Genomic DNA, 13,656 nt, shown 5'->3' with positions numbered 1-13,656 from the left:
ATAAATATGTTAACAGAGCCAAATACTACCAGTTATACATTTATGTTTTTAGAATACACATATCGATAACTAGAATATATCAAACTAGTTATTCACTCTATAGAGACAATAGATATATAAATATCAAATTAGGAAATTATCCCTACCTTTCTCAGTTACATTACTATTAATACATATAAAACATGGGTAATTTTCCTACAGACAAAATCACCAAGTACATAATGTACTGTACAATTCATATAATTAAAATAACCATAACTACAACTCACCCCACATATCATATGGAGGTTTCCGGAACAGTTTTCATTACAACCAGATTCACAAGTAATCACCAGCTGTAATCAATGAATAATCTGGTCTAATATATATATACAAATAAAAAAGTCATATACAAAATATATTGCATTATGATATTTATCAATTTCAATTAAACATACATGAAGCACATAACTTCTGACAAAGCACCAGATATGCTTTCTACCCAGATCTTTTCAAGATACTTATTAAAACACAATATTACATGTTGTTTAATAATACAACATTAATATATACTTAGTTAACAAAATAGCATCAAATGAAAGTAAAAACTCACCAGATCTTCAATATAATTTAAGCTCTGACTTCTAATGTGTTATCAGAAAGAGCGCCAGAAGAGAAGTGATTTGAAATACTAAGAGGATTAAAAACATGCAATACAGGTAAAAACTGTCCAATGGAATTGTCTATGTCAGGTCACATGTCATACATACTCACATTCCTTTCATTCCTATTAAGGTTTCTCACACCAAACAAATACCAACAATACATTAAAGATGCACACTCCATGAAATATAACATACAATGATTTTACACAAAATATAACCCTGTCACATATGTATTTGTTGTACATTGCAGGCCCCTAAGTCAATGAAGTCTGTTGTACAGGCAGCATGGCTACTTACTACAGCAGTCGGTGATCTCATTGTGGTTATAGTAGCAGAATCACAGCTTCTACCTAGCCAGGTAAATTGTTGTGTACTGTTAGTATTACATTAGAATTACTGCTAGATATGTTTTTATACTTCAGCTGAAGGTATGAGTCTTTAATACTTAAGAATTCTCTTGTTGAAAATGCATCATTTCTAAAAGTGAAAAACATATATATCAATGACATACATATCATAGATATAAAGTTGCTTTACACAGTTTCTAAAACAATTTATTTTAGTATTAAAAAAACTCCAAAAAATTATACTAAATACAATAAATAAATATTAAACAACATCATGCCTTTGCTTACTTAAAGAGGCTTACCCGCAGACGGACCGGTAAACGGCACATCTCTGATCACTAAATAAACTTCAGTACACGTTTCTATGTGACAAAATTAGAGGCTTTCCGACTTTATTTCTTGAAAACAATTACAGAATACCAGGGTATGTATTTAAAAGACGTTTTAAAACTCAACCTGAGAGGGAAATGTATGGAATATAACGGCAAATCTTCTTTGTAAATCGCCGCTGCCTTTGAAGTTATCACTGTGCGGCACTGTGCACGTGCTTGTTTCTTTGATGTGTCAATCAAATTAGACTCCACTTTATAGCGGGGACTTATTGCGGGTTGCGATTAAATAAATAATATTTAAAAAATGAGGTTTTAATATCACTTTTCAGCGTTTTATAAGGAAAATAAAATGAAAAACTCAACAATTCCTACAATCTGTCATGTGTAAAAAATCTTTTTCTTTTAGCCAATTTTTCTGATCTCTCTGCGGGCAAGCCTCTTTAAGAATTTAATTTTGAATTTAATAACATTTTAAAATTAAGTAATGTGTTTCTGTATTATCAGCATAATGAATTGTCTTCACTAATTCAGCATTTACTACAAATTATTCTAAAAGTTTTAAAGTTTTTTCCAACCAGAGGGTGCAACAATTGGTGCTATATTTGGATTGTCGCGATGCAACTGAGTGCATGATAAATTAAATTTGAATCATTGTCTCCGCTAGGGATCAAACCTGGGAACTCTGGGTTACTAGTCGTATGCTCAACCGATCAAGCTAAAGAGAAGCTCTCTCTAGCCGAGCGGTATATTGCGGGCTAGTATTTACCACGTTTACAGCTATATTTGACGTGGAATTTCCTAAAACTTAAAACTGACCAAAACTGCAGAGTGGCTATATGGCAGACACTTTATTTTTCCTCAGGATATATATTTTCTAATCTTTTTGAATCAAAATATCTATGGTTGACTGTCCCTTTAAGATTTGAGAGCTATGGAATGTCTGATAGAGATATGTTTTTCTTTCAGACGGCTGAATTCTTCTTTTTTGCTGCCTTGATGACAGTCGTGTCTGTGATTTTTATGTTGATGTCATATTTCTACAAATACAACACTACTACAATTTTACCAGATCCTGGTACTGATGATACCGCGGGACTGATTACCAAGGGGGATAACTCCCCAGATATACCTATGCAACATGTACACTCAAGTTAATAATGTATTGTCCAATTAAATAATCAATTTGCTTCAAAAGCATGTTTAAATTTACTTTAGCAAAAACATGACATGGATTACTTTCTACTATCTAATTGTCTACATTCGCATTGTTAAAATTATTTATTTATGTTGAATTATGTCTATATGGTACAAATATATTTTTCCTGTAATAAACCCAATGGACAGACATCTCAACTTTGACTCACAATAGGATGTGTACTTAAAGCCGGCCATGGAGATAGCATTTTCTAGCACCTTACTGCATCGCCATGGGCATAGATATTCTTATTATCAGGCCTGGACTTACTACCAGATAAATACTCGACTGTTCTGTTACTTAAATTTTACATGCAATACTTACTTCTAATTTTTTAGTGTTATATTCTACTGTTTAAATTATTGGTATGTTTTGTGGACCAACATATATTGTAAGGTGACTTGAACTTCAAAGTGTAAGCAAAATATGTTGTATGGAGAGATGATTAACTAAATCATAATTCTTAGTCGAAATCAATAAGTAGGTTAAAGTTACAGATTATGGATATACCAACAAATCTTTATTTTACTTAAAATTTCAAAAATGAGTAAAAGGGAGTGCAAAAATGAGTAAAAGGGAAAGATAATTTAGCAAACATAGAATATTAATATTTAAATGAAATCATAATGTTATTTAACTCAAAATCAATAAAGCGAGTGTAAAACACATTCTCAATGGCCAATTCCTGCTACACAGTTTACTGGACGACGGTTTGGAACGTTGACAACAGGGTTAAGTCTAAAAAGAAACTGAGTTGATTTATCATCTATTGAAAACAATGGATGATCTATTATCATTTTTTTTTCTATATTGCTGTGAAACATTAATTAGGTCATTGTATGTAATTATAAATACTAATATATACTTTTTGACAAAAACAGTAAACAGTCTTGTTTTATGTGATCTTGTTGAGTCATGTTTCCAGTAAATGATTACATGATCTTGTTGCCAGAAAATGATGTTATTGTTAAAGTAATGATATGATTGTTTTAGATATGTTGTGAAATATTGTTTGGGAACTCATTTTTGCCAAAATCAATATTGTGAAATATTTTTAATCAAGCCAATTTAGAAATAAACTAATTAGGCTATGGTTATTAGTTGTTTGTATAAGTAGGCACCCTTTTAAGAATGGGTGAATTACTGCAAGTTAATGAAACATTTAAAGTTATTTTCACTACATTTTGCCAAACAAAGAACAATCATATTAAGCATTATTTTGATATATCTTTTAGGAGGTAATATTTTGTAAGTTAATTTACTAAAATGACTATAACCATAGGTTCCCTGTGAAATAAAAACCTGCCCTATGAATGTTTTTTTTTTTTTTTTTGTGAAAGAAATATTGCCTTAGAGACATACAAGTTGATCTGTTACTGAGAGTTTTGATCTGACACTGCAATTGTGATATTTTGAGGATGACAAGAATGTTGATTGTGATGTAAGAATATTGAACTTTGTGTTCATCAATCAACTATGTGCTGTTAAATCAGTAATTAAAAGTAATCAGATATTTCCTTATAATGAAAATGTATTTTTATAATAATTATATTCTCCATCTCATTCCAGATGGAGTATTTGTTTTAAATAAGTTAAATAGAAATAATATATGTTCAATATGAAAGTTTTCAGCCTACTTTTTATTATGAAATTCAAACATGTATTGTTATTATTATGATTTAAACTTTTGATTTTATTTGTGAAATAGTCCTTCAATATAATATCATCATACAATAATTCAGAATTCTCAGTAGAAATATTAATGATTTTTATTGTTTGGTTCAAATGAATTTCAAAAATAACATCACATACCTACTTACTCTGAAAATCAGAATTTTATGAATTTGTCAAAATAGTTTTATTATTGAAATGCTTTCTAAAATCATTGTTTATGTCATTTATACAGTTCTATAATACTTGTTTTCCATTTAAGGGAATATTTGATATCTAATTGACTTCAAAAAGGATATTCCTGATGTCATTTATTTTTTAGTATTTTATGAAAATGATACTTTTCACATACTTGATAATGATGTTTAGTTGAAGTTATGCATCAAGTACACTTTTCTGTCGCATGCTTCTGTTTGTCTACATTAGTTAAAACTACAATTTTCACTCAAGTTTATTCCTAATTTCCCCCCCAATTGCATTGCTAGCAGTAGATATTGCTCATTTAGGTAGCATTCAAACTAGTTCCTATTTCCAGCCGTCCCTATCTTATATTAATTAGTCAATATCATTTCCACGGGAAATGCCAGTTTTTCAAAGCAGAATTGCTGTACATTCTTCCATTCTCTTTCTATATTTTGTGACAGATTTTAGATATAATCAAAAATACAGTCTCTAGTACATACAGTGTAATGTGTTAATACGGTTTTGATATTCAATGATGTAATTATAAAGAAAGATTACACATGGTCAATAATAAATTAGACATTGAAGTAAGTTAAGTTGTTAATTGGTATTGTATACATACCATTGTATTTTGAATGAGGGATTTCAAGTAAATGCTGTAATTATCTAAAACAATTGTCTTTACACAAAATATAAAAACATTAATTTTGTATGGTACAGTTTCATCTTTAAAGGTGCTATTTGCATTGTGTCTACAATCTTTCCTAGCACATGTATGCATAATACGAAAAGCTTTCTTGTGTTAGTTAGATTAGAGATTAGAGACCCTGTGTATCATCCTTAATTTCTCATTTGTTTCAAGCTTAATTTTTGTATTATAATTAAATGTTGGGTGTTTTATCACGTAACATAATATATAGATAAATAAAGGTATATTTCTCGCAAACTGCACAGGGTGATCACGTGGTTGCTAGGGATGGGATAGGTCAATCTCACATGATGTATGGAATGACAGTGTTTCCGTGTCGCAAATTGATAACGCCATCAATTTTGACACACATTTTCATGATGGCACAATGGAAAAGGTTCACAACACCTTACACTTTGTTACTTTTTAATTACAGTATATCTGTGAGAAAAATAATCAAACATTGGTCTATACCGTGGACAGCGATATTCCGACCCTCGTGTCAGAGTTTGGCTGGCCAGCATGAGGCTTATCCCGGTCCACGGAACAGGCCCATGTAAGATTCTATTATCTACATCTCTATCATTAATATTATTTATTTCTCCTTTTCCGAAGTGTTCAAGCTTACACTGTTGTAATAAAGATTATATTCAACGTGTATCAACATTAATTTCTCAATTTTCAATGTTCAATTTGCAACAGCTTTACGTTTGGTAATTAAAATTCACTAGCAGCTTATGTCTGAAGATCGTTAAGAAAAATTAGGTTGTTGAAACCTACAATGTTTATTCACCGTATATATAAATAATTTATGATTTTCATGTTGGCGACTTTAGTTCTCCTGTTGTATCGTTTATGATATATATTTGATTGACAGAACATGTATTTGTTTGACCCTTGTCCCTATTGTTTAGAGCTATTTATAGACAATCAAGTGCAGAAATTGGAGTCCCCAAGGTTTGTTATTATCTTACATGCTATTATGCATAAGCACCATGTCGGAAATACACTCATATTTTCTCTTTTGAATTACATTAAAAATACCAAATTGGTTGACCTATAGGATCAACTGTACGTCCCTTTCTCCGTTTTACCAAATGTTTTAAGCAGTGCTTGATTTTCTAAACTTTCTATATGGAGAACCCTTTTTTTCTATGGAAGCGATGAAGGGACAGTTTTAGTTAAGACTTATTTGTTGTCTCTTATTTGTTATAACTTATGTGTTATTTGATAATTATGACAAAACATTGAAAGGCTGTCCAGTATAATGGACTGTTTCAGCTGTAATACGTTAGTCTTGATAATACTCATTAGCAAATGAGTAGTAACTAAAAATGTCCCTTCATGGCTTCCATATTTTTCACTAGTAATAAGCCCAACAAGGAATGAATAGTTTAATGATGCAGTTGTATGTATTATTTGACATAAACCTATTTCTAAAGTCATGTTTGAAAGCGCTATTACTAGTAATCCGTTTGCCTTTTGCATGAAAATAAATAAATGAATAAACAAGCAAAGCAAAGCCAAATAATCAAACCATATTAACAGTCAATGACAAGTGCAAGTTTATTAACAAAAAGGCAAATCTTCTGCTTTATGAAAAGGATGTGAATTGTTGATGTTGCTCTTTATATTACCAACTATCGATTGATTCTAACAGAATTTATGAAAATACAAAAAAAAAAAAATATTCTTACACGATCATTTTTGCGTCATGCCATTTATATACATTACATTGCTCCTTTTTTTAACAAAATCGAGATTGAATTTAAACATACTGCTGGAAATATTTAAGAACAGTTTATTTTATTGCTGCTACTTTATAATTAAGTATAATAAATTTATTAGTACTATTTGTCAAAACGTGTTAATCTCATCGCTTCAAATTACAATGTTTTTGTATAATGTATTAGCTTTTTAAGAAGACTTCTGAGTTTGATCAATTTAATTTCTATTAATAATCTCTCATATTTCACCTGTGTTTGTTAGGTTACAAAGGGTAAGGAGAGATATGATTTTAATTATATTGATATAACTGATTATTTGTGCACATTTATGATGTTTATCGTACATTTTTGTAGTTATAGTAAAATCATTAGTTTATTCAAATGTAATCATAGACTTATTGATGTAAACATTTATATTTTGGCGCATTCAAACTTTAGTGCATCAAGGAATTGGCTTATCTACAGTATAAATGTAGAAACAATATACATACAGTGCAATTAGTACTATCATAATACTAGTGCAATGCTTTAATGTAAGATCACCCCTAAAATATGTACGTTTACAATTATATAGGTGTCCGATGTAAGCTTTTGTTTTATTTTATATCTATATTGTTCATGTGTCCTGTGATACATAGAGTCGTAATATACCTCACAGACTTAGTCCGTGATCATATAGTGTCTTATTATATGTCCCTGTTTAGATGGACAGCGGTTGTGGGATCAATTTTTTTAAGATTTATCGAGTATGTATTTTCTTATATGTTTATATCGCAGATTAGTTGACACTGGTCCCTGTGGATCAATCTGATTGACAAATGTACAGAATGGTGCGTATGTCACAATTATAGTTTGTGTTGTATAAGTTCAAGTTTAGCAGGCTTTAAAACACTTATTTTTGTCAGCATATTCGTCCAGGAAAATAGTAACGAAAAAGGAACATTGTGCATGATCTGTTTTATTATTTCCTTTTTGCGTTTATATAAAATGTAACTAGCAGTTTACCTAAAATTTCAAAATGCTACGACACTAATATGCCTATTTCTTTTTTCTTTTTCGTAATTTCAATTGAGAAATTCATTTGCGATACACTTTTTTTTCATTTGCGATACACTTGCACGCGCTTCTGTACACCCACAACTGTATCATAGTGACGTAAATGGCTCACCGTAGGTTACAGGTATTGGGGAACTGCTACGTTTTCTATTTCCTAACTATGCAATTTGCTTCAGTTACCATATTTTGAGAGTTTGTATGTTATTGCATGATGAATTCAAACATGATTGTTTTTCGTTATTAAAGAAACGATCGTAATGTCTAGTTTGATTTATATACATTGCATATAAAGATGTTGCCCGCAAACATTACACATAATTAGTCTGGGGTTGTACAATGCATGTGTAGATATGTAAATCCGCTCATAATCATATTATGTTTCAGATATTGACATGTGCACACAACGGTGACATCTCCACGCGTCCCATAAATATGATAGGAAAATGTCTTTAAAAAAATCTATTTCACGATCGTTAAATTTCTTCTCGTCAATTAATTTTACCAATGATTTCAGTTCCTCGGTTAATTAACGATTGTTAACCTAACATTTCTATCCCAGAATAACGATGAACAAAATCAAATTTACCATTAAATCAATTGCCATCATCACTTTGTGATGTAGAAATAAGCTGTACGTATTTTGATCACGTGACCACTGTATTGTTACATCGTGAATCATATAATTGATTAATAGATTTTACAAGCCCTCCAATGTCTATGGTCATGTAGAGCATAAAAAGATATATCACACTGGAACTTAAAATTCTGTATTAATATACATGTACATTTAGTAATAAAACTGGAAACGATTTGGAAGTTTGTAATACTAATATTTTAAAATAACCCATTGATAGGTAAAAACTAAGTATGATTACATTTAAAATAAAACAAATGCCATTAAGACATATAGCACAAGTATGACGCTGTCCTAACAACGTACTACGAAATCAAATGTTAATATTTAAGCATCAAACTGCCTTCTTTGGAACGCCATTGTCCTATAATTCTCACAAGGATTGGAGACCAATTGAATAACGCGCATTTGTCTATAATCGTGTGAAAAATATATAGGACAATAGCTTATTCTTGTGACGTCAAGAAAACACGCGACCGGTCCCGGCAAAAAATAAAGTTCGTGGAAAAAAAACAAAAAAAACCCATCAATTTCATTTAACTTTCTATGCAACATACAATGTATCTACACAAATGTGTGTGAGTTAGTGTTCAATCGAGATTTTCAATCCGGTAGCACGCATTTTCGTGACGTCAAAAATACACTTAATATAGTGATCTGAGGCAGCGACGTCATTTAGACACGACGTTAGAGCATTGTTCTTCATGTTGCTACATCAATGGGAATCATATAATATATATATATCATGATCTGATCACTTTCTAATTTGCTTAATGAAGTTATATAATGACAAAGCAGAGCAAATTGAAAAATATGAAATTAAAGTGGATTTTTCTCTAAAGTGTTAATGCTTTTAAACCACTTGATTTGTGAAACCTTATTTCAAATGTACAAATTAAGCAATTATCCTTGAATACTTGTTGATAACGTTTGCATCTTGACGATTCAAAATGAGACTACCATATTGGAGAACTATTAAATAGATGCCTGTTGAATCTACCTGAAATTTCTAAAACGCAGTAGAATGGCAATATCTGCAGAGTTCGGAATCGGGCGACATTTTATCAGTGGCATATACTTATTATAGGTTGCTACCATTAGGTGGTTGGACATGTGTAGAATAGTATAGTCTTTACTCCTGCTGGACAGGACACATATGTATACATCCATATATGTTAGCGGTTTGACATTTCTCTGTTAGATACTGTGTTAGTTAGTTTTTGTTCACTGTTCCTAATGAATACATGATTAGATAATGTGAAATATTTTTCAGCTCCCTATCAAGATTTTGGCATTTCTTTAAATATATTTCGAGTTTTATTTTAAGTCGCCTCCTCTCGCCAACACTTAGACATGTAACATCAATTATGAGTCTTAGAATGACTAAACAACTGTATGATGTCCCTAGCATCATGGACGAGTCCCAGAAGTACTACACAACTGTATGATGTCCCTATCATCACTAACGTGTCCCAGAAGTACTAAACAACTGTATAGTGCCCCTAACATCACTAACGAGTCCCAGAAGTACTAAACAACTGTATAATGTCCCTAACATCACTAACGTGTCCCAGAAGTACTAAACAACTGTATAGTGCCCCTAACATCACTGACGAGTCCCAAAAGTACTACACAACTGTGTAGTGCCCCTAACATCACTGACGAGTCCCAAAAGTACTACACAACTGTATGATGCCCCTAACATCACTAACGAGTCCCAGAAGTACTAAACAACTGTATAGTGTCCTTAACATCACTGACGAGTCCCAGAAGTACTAAACAACTGTATAGTGCCCCTAACATCACTGACGAGTCCCAAAAGTACTACACAACTGTGTAGTGCCCCTAACATCACTAATGAGTCCCAGAAGTACTAAACAACTGTATAGTGTCCCTAACACCACGGACGAGTCACAGAAGGACAAAACAGCTGTATGGTGAAGTTGCAGTCATTTTAGCTCTACTGTGTCTAGCTCCCAGTTTAGTTTGAATATGCTACTATCTTGTGTTTCCTATTCACAATTGTTTTTGTCAGCCAAAATCAGCTCGTTTACAGAATTATTGGACAAGTATCATGGCAAGGACTAGATTGGACATAGGTTTCACTATAAGTGAACGGCTGAGTGCATATAAGCTGGTTGTATGACATCATTACTGTGTCCTTGACTGTCGCTTGTCGCGGCAAAACTTCCTCATGTACACATCGTATCTTCGGAAGATTCCGTTCCTACAATTTCCATTACACAAGTTTCTTCATCATCAGTCCTTATATTTTGGGTTTCCTGTTAAACCGAAAAAATACAAGTTTCAGTACATCATTTTTAACATGCATGCAAACATGGCCGATTTTAGATGTTTATTTAGGCAAAAAATTAGAAAGATGTATTGTATCACTCAAAAACCAAACTTTTAAAAAGACAAATATGAATGAATAATAAAATGAAACAATATATTTATAATTTAACGTACATGTAGTTTATTCAATGATATTTGGTTCTGTGTTTTGTCTGTTAAAAACTGTGTAGTGTGGTATATTTTAGATGAATTTGTGTTGGATTTTATAATTGTAAGTTTGCATTCATGTATCAAATTTGTTTATTAATATAGGAGTTGCTCCGTCTTTCCATATATGAGCGGATGGATACTTTGCACGATTTGAATAATATGACCTCCATTATCACCTCACCACTTTTTCTCTTTCCTTTTTGTTTATATCTAGCTCCTCTAAGAGTTGACATAAGCACCTCTCTAATACCATCATCGGATGCCTTGGACTGTATGTTTCTTGGATGCACAAGTAGTTTTCATGATATCTCCACATTATAATGGCTTCGAATAGCGATTCGCACCTTCTCTAAAAGCAAAGCAAATGATTGGCATTGATAATTAATATCGGATATCGTTTAGGATTTAAAACATGTTTACGTCGATAATTAGAGTCAAATACCAGAGATTTTGACAATATTCTAATATTCTTATTATCCTCACAGTCAATATTGTGATTACTACATGACAGCTAGGACGGGGAAACAAAACGGAAGGACAATGAAACATGCTTTTGTGGCCACGACAGGACAATTTTTTCCGTCGCCCATTCATATGTCAACTTTTCCTAAAAACGCTTGCCCTGAGGGACAGTGCTTGATAATGGAAATATAGCAAATGTTTTAAAATCCCTCTTATAACGCGTCTGATAACAACATAAACACGTTTCTTACCAACTATTCTGATTGTAGTCTAATTGTTTTTTTCTTTTTATTTTGCTTTGCTATAATACAAACTCAAAATTTTGTAGGTATCCATTACTGAACATGACAGTTTATCTGTACGTCTGCGTGTGCTTGGCGCAAGGTTATGTATAATCTGTTTCTTTTTCATTTGTGATTACGATTATACAGCTATTGTGCATATTTGTTACATTTATATTTTCATGACAATAAATGTTATTATGAATAAAATCTGTTGTATTATTGAATATCGGAATTCATCTGTAATAGACACACATAGACATGTATATGTAGCTGCGAAACACGCAGTACAAAATACTTATGTTAGTACTACTAAATGATACGAGCTGTAACGGGAGAGGCTGGCGGGACATGTTACCTACTCCTTACTAGATTATCTATAACGGGAGAGGCTGGCGGGATATGTTACCCCCTCCTTACTAGATTATCTGTAACGGGAGAGGCTGGCGGGACATGTTACCTCCTCCTTACTAGATTATCTATAACGGGAGAGGCTGGCGGGATATGTTACCCCCTCCTTACTAGATTATCTGTAACGGGAAAGCTGGCGGGACATGTTACCTCCTCCTTACTAGATTATCTGTAACGGGAGAGGCTGGCGGGACATGTTACCTCCTCCTTACTAGATTATCTGTAACGGGAGAGGCTGGCGGGACATGTTACCTCCTCCTTACTATCTGTAACGGGAGAGGCTGGCGGGATATGTTACCCCCCCCCTTACTAGATTATCTGTAACGGGAGAGGCTGGCGGGACATGTTACCCTCATCTTTACTAGAATTATCTATAACGGGAGAGGCTGGCGGGACTATGTTACTCCCTCCTTTACTAGATTATCTGTAACGGAGAGGCTGGCAGGACATGTTACCTTCCTCCTTACTAGATTATCCTGTAACGGCGAGATGGCTGGCTGGGACATGTTTTACCCTCCTCCTTACTAGATTATCTGTAACGGAGAGGACTGGGCGGGACATGTACCTCCTCCTTACTAGATTATCTGTAGCGGGAGAGGCTGGCGAGGACATTTACCTTCCTTCCTTACTAGATTTATCTATAACGGGAGCGGCTGACGGGGATATTGTTACCTCCCTCCTTACTAGATTATCTGTAACGGGAGAGGCTGGCGGGACATGTTACCTCCTCCTTACTAGATTATCTGTAACGGGACAGGCTAGTGGGACATATTACCTCCTCCTTACTAGATTATCTATAACGGGAGAGGCTGGCGGGACATGTTACCTCATCCTTACTGATTATCTATAACGGGAGAGACTGGCGGGACATGTTACCTCCTCCTTACTAGATTATCTGTAACGGGAGAGGCTGGCGGGATATGTTACCCCCCCCTTACTAGATTATCTGTAACGGGAGAGGCTGGCGGGACATGTTACCTCCTCCTTACTAGATTATCCTTAACGGGAGATGCTGGCGGGACATGTTACCTCCTCCTTACTAGATTATCTGTAACGGGAGAGGCTTGCAGGACATGTTACCTACTCCCTACTAGATTATCTGTAACGGGAGAGCCTGGCGGGACATGTTACCTCCTCCTTACTAGATTATCTGTAACGGGAGAGGCTGGCGGGACATGTTACCTCCTCCTTACTAGATTATCTATAACGGGAGAGGCTGGCGGGACATGTTACCTCATCCTTACTGATTATCTATAACGGGAGAGGCTGGCGGGATATGTTACCCCCTCCTTACTAGATTATCTGTAACGGGAGAGGCTGGCGGGACATGTTACCTCCTCCTTACTAGATTATCTGTAACGGGAGAGACTGGCGGGACATGTTACCTCCTCCTTACTAGATTATCTGTAACGGGAGAGGCTGGCGAGACATGTTACTTCCTCCTTACTAGATTAGCTGTAACGGGAGAGGGTGACGGGACATGTTACCTCCTCCTTACTAGATTATCTGTAACGGGAGAG

At 33.8% G+C, this 13,656-nt stretch overlaps 1 protein-coding gene across 1 annotated transcript in view; it reads left to right on the top strand.

The window, feature by feature from the left end:
- Positions 1-11,935, top strand: part of LOC117317382 (solute carrier family 15 member 2-like) — a 49,026-nt gene extending 37,091 nt beyond the window's left edge. The window contains 2 exon segments of the mRNA XM_033872187.1: positions 895-1,002; positions 2,290-11,935. Coding sequence (XP_033728078.1) covers positions 895-1,002; positions 2,290-2,478 — 297 coding nt within the window. The 3' untranslated portion in view covers positions 2,479-11,935.
- Positions 11,936-13,656: the final 1,721 nt, after the last annotated feature.

Source organism: Pecten maximus, chromosome 19, assembly GCF_902652985.1.
Source record: "Pecten maximus chromosome 19, xPecMax1.1, whole genome shotgun sequence".
NCBI classification, from domain to species: Eukaryota; Metazoa; Mollusca; class Bivalvia; order Pectinida; family Pectinidae; genus Pecten; species Pecten maximus.
The sequence above is the reverse complement of the archived record's forward strand: the minus strand, read 5'-3'. Positions and strand labels throughout refer to the sequence as shown.